Source organism: Mustela lutreola, chromosome 8, assembly GCF_030435805.1.
Source record: "Mustela lutreola isolate mMusLut2 chromosome 8, mMusLut2.pri, whole genome shotgun sequence".
NCBI lineage: Eukaryota > Metazoa > Chordata > Mammalia > Carnivora > Mustelidae > Mustela > Mustela lutreola.
In genome coordinates this window covers 62999911-63008821 of record NC_081297.1, presented here as the reverse complement: position 1 = coordinate 63008821, position 8911 = coordinate 62999911, and the positions used below count along the sequence as shown (strand labels likewise).

Genomic DNA, 8911 nt, shown 5'->3' with positions numbered 1-8911 from the left:
AAAAAAAAAATGGTTTGACAGCCAGTACCCTAAACAACTTCTTGTCGAAGCACAGCAACAGATAACGTACCTAAAAGTTCCTACCAGCGGTATTAGCACAAAAACCAAAGTACCCATGTGTGTATACCTGTAGGAGAATGGAGAAAGAACTACAGCAGTGAAAACAAACTAACTAACTAACTAACTAACTAACTAACGTTACATGCTTCAAAATCTCACAAACAGAATGTTGGGGAGGGAAAAGCAAGTCATAGAATGTGTAACTCTACTGTTATAAAGTTTAAAGTTAGGCAGAACTAACCAATTGCTTAGGGTTTCCTATGCACATGGCAATAAAGAACAGCCAAGGAATGCTTAATACAAAAGCCCAGGATGCTGGCTACTTTGGAGATCGGATGGGTTCAGAGACAGAGGATATTGTGATCAGGAAGGGTCCCATGTGGAGCTCCGAAGCCACGGGTGGGTACGCCACGATTATTTTTATTACTGCTCCCCATTTCTCACTCCATACGCCCAAACTACTTGGCTCCACACATTTCCCCCACCTGAAGGACCCTTCCTTCCCTCTCCTCCTCCTTCCTTCAAGACGGGACCTCCACTCTTCCACCCGGGCTGACAGAACAGCCCCTTCCAGCCCCTGTCAGAATTCTGCAATTATAACAAAGTGAGGTCACAAAGCCCCTAGGAAGGAGAGACTACTTCCTCAGAGGCAAGGATTCTGGGAGCTGCTTGGGCTGAAGCTGGGCTTTGGTGCTCACTGGAGGCTTGGAGGAGACAACAGCTCTCTTCATCATGGTGAGACTTGTCCACGTGGTGCACTGGGTCACACGGGGTGAGGGGTCTTAGACTCTGCCCAGATCTGTTGGACTCAGCCATGCTCAAGCTTGTCTGTTGTGTCTGCAGTTTTTGGGAATGGGAGCAGGAAAACGTGGGCTGTGGGACCAGGGCAGACATAGAGGGGAGATGATGTTACTTGCTGTCTGTTTCATATCCATTTCCCACTCCCCATCTGCCCTGGAAAGCAGCTGGCGCTGGGCTGGTGTGAACAGCACCTGTTCTCTGCTTAAAGAGTGTGTGGCTTCGTGTTCTTCTGGGTGTAGAGCAAAGAGCGTGGGCTTCAAATGCAGTCTAGCTCAGCTGCTGACTGGTAGGGTCACTCACAGCCCGCTGGGTCCCTACTTTCTCACTCGGCAGATGTAGTGAGACTCAGCTCGCCCAGGGCAAGATAATGGAGACAGTGACATCCACCCGGCCTTCTTCATAGGTGGTCATGAGCCCCAGTGATGTGGAGATGAAGGACCTTGAATGGTATAAGGCACCATGATTGGTTCCGAGCCCAGGCTGGTAATAGACCAGTGTGCAGGGACAAGGCACAGGAAGGGGAAAGGCCCACTGGTCTTGTCCCTTGCAGATAGTACTCCACATAGTGGTCCTAGTTTTGGGGAAAGAGCTAGAATCGGGATCCCTGTCACTACTAATAGCATTCATCGAGTTAAGGAAGTTTCTCCCCATTCCTAGATTTTTAGAAGTATTTTTAAAATTAGGAATCCCTGCTGGGTTTTTTTTTTTTTTTTTTTCATTCAGCAGACATTTATTACGAGCACCTGGCTCCACGCAGACACAATGGTGTCAGAGTGGACAGATAGGGACAGAGTGGACAGCTCCCCTGCCTGGTCTTCCAACCCCACTTCGACCTGGTTGGACAGGGCACCGGAGGGACGGCGTGCTGTCTTCTCATCCAGGGAACACGAGAGGCACAGGACAGTGGAACGTGGAGGTGGAGACACCGGCACGTGGCTGTCTGGGTCTGAGACCGAAGGGGCCGTGGCTCGCGTGGACGGCGCGGGAGTCACGGTCCTTCTTTTGGAAGATGGTTTTGGTTATTTCCTGAACAAGGGGACGTGCTGGGAAGAAGGTGGCCAGCAGGGGCAGTCAGAGAAAGCGCTAGTGGGCGCAGATTCGGGAGAGCTCAGAAAACGTAAGAGGAAAATGCAAGGAACTAGGAGAGCTACAGCCATTCGGAGCTGGGGGCACCCTGGCCCACGGTCCCGGGACTCAGCACCAGGTGCCTTCTCAGATGTGAGCAGTCCCAGGTCAGAGAGATGCTTGAAGCGGAAAAAGTAAGACACCAGTGACCCCTACACCCTGCAGCTGGGGCCACCAGTGTCCTCCAGGCCCCACACATGTTCCCTTCCACGGTGGGAACCCTGAGAATGGGACTGTGGGTTTTTAAAAACGATTTTTCTATTAGTTGAGGTGATCATATGTGGTGAAGGACCATAACCGAGTTCCTGAAGTTTAATTACCTCAACGCTTGGAATAAGCCCTATGTGATCCCAGTCCACAGACTCAACAGAATGTCATCACACGTGGGGATCATTTGTGCCCTCTGCCCCTGTTACCTTAGGCATCTCCAGACCTGATAGAGCACCCTCCAGGGCACCTGCCAAGCGCATTTCATTCTCTATACAACCCTTGGAGATAGAAAAGATTACCGTCCTCACTTTACAGATGCAGAAACAGAGGCCTGGAGAAGTTAGAGGATCTGTCCATGATGGATGGTGGAGGGGCTGGTACTGGGACTGTCTTGCCGGCTTCAGCTGATGGCCTTGTCAGCTCTCATTTCCCTGAGCCTCCCTGTGCTGCTTCTACCCCACCCCGCAGTGCGAGGAGGTACAGGCGACCGTGCGGAAACCCACGCAGCACCTGAGGCACAGCAAGGAGGAGCTGAACAGGCTTAACCAGGCCATCCAGCGGCTGACTGCGGAGGTGGACAGTGCTAAGAGTCAGGTGAGGGGTGGCGGTGTGGGGGTAGCAGCAGCATGAGGAATGGTGGGAGGGTGTCCATTATCTGTGACAACTAGTCGGTCATCCCCTACCCTCTGGAATAGGTGGATAGAGTTTCTCCTTGTGAGTGTCTGAGCAAATGGAAGTGTGGCTGCATTTGCCTAGGACTCTCTGTCTTTCATGTGGGCAAGTAATTAACATGTAGATAAATATGTATCCTTTGCATGTTTGTTTGCATATCACTTTTTTTGTGTTGTACATTTTTGTGTCTGTGTGTGATGTTTGTGCTACGTAACATTAAACTTGAGCCCGTCTTCAGAAATAGCAAGATTTTTCCTAGAAATCCAGCTTTCTGGGTCCTCTTCAAAAATGTGCAAATTTAGTGGCATTTGGCTAGAGAAGAGAGGCCTCTGTCTTCTCTGTTGCCTTCACTTGCATGCCTCTGACCCCACCGCCCCAAGTTGATTCCTTTAACACAGAGCCAGAAGTCTCTTTGCCATTGACCATCATCTGGGCCAGCACTGTTGTTATCCTTGTGGAAGACAGAAGGCACATGACCCCGTGTCTCTAAATTCAAGAAACAAGACTGAAATGTGCAAGAGGTCCTAGTGATTGCAGGAGAATGAGACTGTGCATACTTCTTTATCGCATAGGATACTCTTGCTATACAGTTAACATTTGGCCTTTACCTTTTGATGCCTCTAACCGGGCTTCCGTTAGGCACTCAGGGTGGTGGCTCAGGCTCGAGACCTGAGAAAGGAGAGGTTCCCACATGAATGCTTTCTTTCTCCCCACTTCTCTGTCTCTCATCCTTCTCTCTTCCCCCCCAGCCGCCCCGTTGAGATCCCCGCTCTTGCTCTATCTGCAGAGGGAAGGGCTTTCTGCAGGTATAAGTATCTCAGGCTTTGAGGGGCTCACCTTTCTTCAGGAACGGATGGCTGTTCAGGTTCCAGGGGGTAACCCTGTCACAGTTCAGTCTCCCGCTCGCCTCAGCCGTTCTGATTCCCACCCCTCCCACCCCAGTTTCCTGAGCAGCAAACACATCTCAAAAGGCAAGCGTTTATCATCATCGTCGTCGTACAATCACCATCACCATCATCATCATCATCGCTGTATTTCCCCAGACACTACAGATGCTAGTTTCCTATGAGGAAAGGATATTCTTCTGGTTAATTTTCCTGATGGAACGCTAATGAGGTCTTCGGAAGCATTGGATGCTTCCTGGATCTGAGCTCCTATTAGAAAAGTCACACGTTAGGTGTGAAAGGTTCACTCTCAGCCAGCCCAGATGGCTGGCCCCAAGTCTCCATCCTGGGAGCCAAGCAGACACACACACACACACACACACACACACACACACACATCCATTTTTCGGAACAGGATCACCCATTCCTTACAATGATCTCTAATCCCTCGCTCACTCTCCAACCTTTGAGAAAGGTCTGGATCCTCGATGTGGGGGAGGGTGGGGACCAAGGATGTCCTGTCCCGTGGTCTTCCCTTTGCCCCCAGCCCTGTGAACTAGACAGAGGCACAGAGCCACGGGCTCTGCCGGAGGAGGGTGCCTCAGACAGCGCCCAGGGCAAGCTGGCCTGGCTGGAGGCCGCCCTGCAGAGAGCCAAGCACGACATGGTCCGCCAGCTGCGCGAGTACCAGGATCTCATGATCGTCAAGCTGGGCCTGGACTTTGAGATCGCCACCTACCGCAAGCTGCTGGAGGGCGAGGAGAGCAGGTGAGGGCTGGCCGGTGCTTTGGATGTGGCCACGGTGAGGAGGGCAGGGACGCAGGGAGGTCACTATCTGGGTCCTCGCCAGCTGGAGAGGGGTGGGAAGAGACGACCTGGGACTTGTTCTCCTGGAGCCAGTTTCTCCCCCACCAACTTGAGGGCCTTAAGACAAAATGTTCCAGCTGATGAGCACCTTTGGCACCTGGGATAGGACAACTTGTGAAGTCATTCACCTTCAGGAGCAGAGAGCCGGGGTCAGTCTGTCCATCTAGATAGCTGCAAGGACCAAGGCCCAGCCGGTGGGGGGGAATAAGGGTCTCCCCGCCTTCTCCTCGGTTCTGCCTTTCTTCCCCCAGTCCTGGGGAAGGCATGGTTTATGGGGAAGGCATGGTTTATGGCTTTTAATCTTAGACAGCAGAGATCCAAGGGCTGCTGGCTGCAGCTGGGTTCTCCAGACCGAGGGGAGGGAAAGGGAACCCACCATGCGTCAGGCAGCCTGCACTTATTTTCTCCTTTCAACCCCACAAAGCCCGTGGGAGGGAAGTGCTGTCATTCCCATTTTACAGATGGGGAAACTGAGTCTCAGGGTAAAAGCCCGTCTCAAGGACTCACAGGTAGAAAGTGACTGGATGAGGTTCAACCAGTGCTCTTCAGGTGGTGGAGCTATTTTCTCTGTAGTGTCCTTTAAAATGTCCCCCTTCACAGTTTCTTCTTTTAGGCTAGGTTTAGGTTGAAGAAAGATCTCTAGTCTTCTCCCTCCTCCAGGAAGTCATCAGTAAAACGGAGCTATCTGAATTTAAGGAGGAAGGATTAAGTTTAAGGTCCTGAGGAATGTGAAGCAAAAGGGTTGTGGTGATCCGAGAGAACCGGGAGCATGCGGGATGGACGGATCTCTGCCTGTAGGGGAAAGCCAGGAGAGTTTTGTTTTAAAGGATGGGGATTATTATACCCAGGAGGTATATTCACTCACTCACTTCCTCCTTCTCCCCTGCAGGCTTGGTCTGGGATTTGGGGCAGGGAGCTTCTGTAAGTAAATCTTAGACCCGGATTGAGTTAGGGAAGTCAAATCTTAGCCTCTCTTCTTTGGGTGTATTCTTTGGGGAAGGGAGAGGGGTCTGCTTCCACTGTGTCTCTCTTTTTGGGAGTCTGTTCCTTCTCCTGGGAGTAATTCTTTTTGTGTGCTGGGGGGGGAAGGTCTGGTGGTCTGTCCTTTTGGGGGGTGGTTTTGTTGGTTTGTCCTGGGCAGAGGGAGGAGCTTCTATGGGTCTGTCCTTGTGGAGGAGACTGTTTCATTCTGGCGTGGGAGAATCTGTGTGTCCGACTCCAGGGAGGGGGCATTCTGGAGTCTATTTCTTGGGGGAAGGGGTCTGTGTATTATTACTTTGGGGAGTTTGCACCGGTCTCCTGTGGGGGTGGAGGAGGGTCTTCGCATCCTCCTTGTTGGAGAGGAGTCTATCTGCCTTCGGGGGCGGAGCGGGAGAAGAAGGCTTCCTGTCCCCGACAGCCACTGTCTTCTCAGCCCTGGGAAACGCTTCCACCTGCGGACTCGGCTCAGCCTCGGGCCCCGCCCGCCTGCTGCCTCCCGGAGCGGATTCCGGCGCCCTGCAGACCGGCGCCCCTGGCGGCGGCTGCGCGCTCTGCGGCTCCCTCGCCTGCCTCGGTGGCTTAGGCTGCCGAGGCACCCGCGGATACTGAATGTTCCTGCCCAGCTGTGGAGAAGTCAAAGACCCCTAGCTCCTGCCCCCAAGGACTTGACCCTGTGCCTCAGACGCCCTCTCCCACGGAACTGGACCTCACTTCATCTTTCCATCATGGTCACCCCCCCCCCCCCCAACCTCACCCCAGAACGGAAAGTCTTGGAATCTAGCTTACGGAATGGTCACTGCCCTGTCCCCTGGGTGAAAACAGCCGAGACGCTGTGCCACTGGGGAAGCTTGGTGGTTTACCTGGACCGAGTACCCTGCTCCTCTGACCCACCCCCAGACTCCTCTTTCCCTGGGACTCCTCCTTTGCAATAAAAAGTTCTTCAGTGGACTGAGCCCCCCAGGGGCTGTTTGTGCCTGGGTTCCTCAAGCTGTGTACAGAGCATGGTGGAAGCTGATCGGGTTTAACAGGGACGGGAGAAAAGGAGGAGACACTACCAGGAAGTTACCTCCCCTTGTGGTGTGTGGGTCCACATGACTTCAGTTGGCGGTGATATGAACCAGGCTCCTAAGGGCTGGGCGGCTGCAGGCCCCTGGGGGAAGTGAAAGAAGGGGTTAATTCCTCCTCAGATCTGCTTGTTCCCCAGCCTCATGGACCCTCTGCTGAGTGGCTGAGCTCTGCCTTCATTCATCCACTCACTGGCTCTGTGGACGCTTACAGAATGGCCTCTGAGGGTCGAGTGTAGTGCGGAGTGAGCAAGGAACCTGGTTCTGGAAGGGAAGCAGGCCAGAAACCAGAAAACCAGGCCCGAAGAGAACGGCGTGAGATGGGGATGAGGACGAATTGTCCTCCCACTGCCCTGGCAGGGGCACCTGAAGACTTACCCTGGGGAAGATGGCCCTCGCACACTGGGGCTGGGGGATATGAACAGCACCGGCTGGCTGGGGGCCCCGGGCCCTAGTGACCTGTGACAAGTGACCTGATGGTAGGTTGGGAATGGCATACCCTGGTGGAGGAGTGTCTTGGGCGAGTCTTTGGAATCAGATGGAGAGTTCCAGCTTTGCCTCTACTTCTAGGTCTAAGGTGTAGTTTGCTCTGAGTTTTCACAAGGCAACTGGACTTTGGGGGGCAGAAGATAGGCCAGTTTGGGGTGGTGGGTGGCCAGAGAAGGGCTGGGTTTCTGGGCTCTTTCTTCGTCCCTTAGGCCCAAGAGAAGCTTCCATTTGGTGAGCTCACATTCTTTTCTGTTGCACAAAGGGTTACATCATTAACACATCTGGGAACAATGGTTTCTACTTTCTGTGTCCCTGGGTGGGGTGAAGGTGCGTCATTGGCAGGAGGCCCTGGCTTTACCTTTTAAGGAAAGCTAGTGCCAGGGTGTCTGCTGTGTTCTCCTGGGTCCTTGCCCAGAAAACAGGTATCCAAAGGGCCCCCTTCCCGGGTAAACAGAGCAGTCTCATGCAAGAGGAATGAGACGGAAACTTGGCTGCAAGAGTGCCTCCCACCTGAGGGGTGGGGGGTGGGACCCACTGGAGTCCCATTTGGTCAAACTGACACCCACGGTGTCAACGTACTTGCCACACTCCCGAAGGGAAGTCACTGCCTGAAAGCAGAGCTGCTCCTCTGTGAGATTTCTCAGTTGGGCTCCATGTTCCCTGCATTTTGCCAAGAGGTAATGACATTCTGTGATTTTCAAGGTCAGGTTTTTCCAGCTCCTGCTGTGCTGATCATGTCAAGGGAAGTGCTGAAGGAAACCTCACCTAGGAGCTGTTGTCAGGACTTAGGGTGAGCGTTCTACAGCCTACATCCCTGAGGACTGGCTTGTTCCCATTTTCCTACTTCAAATCCCAAGCCTGATATCACTTCAGATCCCAAAGGCTGCCGGGTCAGGCTTGCGTGTCTTGCCTGGGCCACCAGCCATGCCTGCGGTTTGGGGACTGATTCTCTGAGTGGTTCCCCTGGCTACAGGCCACATTCCATGTTGGGGTGGGAGAGAACTGTCTGGTACATTTATAGAGAGTCATTTGCCAGCCTATTTAGAAGCATTGTTAGTAGAGGTGACTTCTGAAGGGAGGCAGGTTGTCACCCGAGTCGTCATGTCTCAGCAGAAGGAGGGGACCACTAGGGGTCAGCCTTCTGTTGGATCCTCATGTCTGCCTCACACTTAATAGTCTGGAAGCATGACAGATGTAACTTAGCTGAGTTGGCATCTCTACATGAGCCTCTCAAGGCTGGTGACTGTCCTGGTCACACAAATCCAGGGCCTGCCACGCAGTTGATATGAACAGGTTGAGAGAGGCTCTATGTTTTGTCCCCTCTGTCCTTGGATGCATTGGGTCCTTCTTCCACCATTAACACGTCTCACCCTACAGAAACCCCTTAGGAGTCTTTCGAGTCTAAATGCAATCCTTCCTGATATCATTCCAACCGTAGTGTCTCAGCTAGGCCAGCCGGGAGGATGGAAGGATCTGGATTCTGTTTCCAATCTTGCTGTTATCCTGGCCAAACGCTGCCATTTCTGAACCCCAGTCCTGCCCTCCCCAGATCTAACTGGTGTAGCTTCATTTATCCCTTTTAGTTGTCCTCTCTACCTGGCCTCTCTGTACCATGGTTTACCCATAAAATACGAATGTGCCTGTCACAGGGTTGTGTGAAAAATATATAGTGCTGAAAACATAGTAAGAATAACAAGCATAATTAATATCTCATGGACTGGGCTTTGGACGCCTTTAAAGAAGGCTCTACATGTCTAG

General features: G+C 52.7%; 1 protein-coding gene across 2 annotated transcripts; it reads left to right on the top strand.

The window, feature by feature from the left end:
- Positions 1–6541, top strand: LOC131838740 (keratin, type II cuticular Hb5-like). Of its 2 annotated transcripts, none has more exons than XM_059185283.1 (5): positions 1–795; positions 2665–2790; positions 4300–4520; positions 5509–5540; positions 6019–6541. In XM_059185283.1, the coding sequence occupies exons 1-5, from the start codon at positions 793–795 to the stop codon at positions 6207–6209; spliced, it is 573 nt and encodes a 190-aa protein (XP_059041266.1). In that variant the 5' UTR covers positions 1–792; the 3' UTR covers positions 6210–6541. The 2 variants fall into 2 exon arrangements, with proteins under 2 accessions (XP_059041266.1, XP_059041267.1); XM_059185284.1 differs by having other exon boundaries at positions 5–795; positions 6034–6541.
- The last annotated feature ends 2370 nt before the right edge of the window (positions 6542–8911 follow it).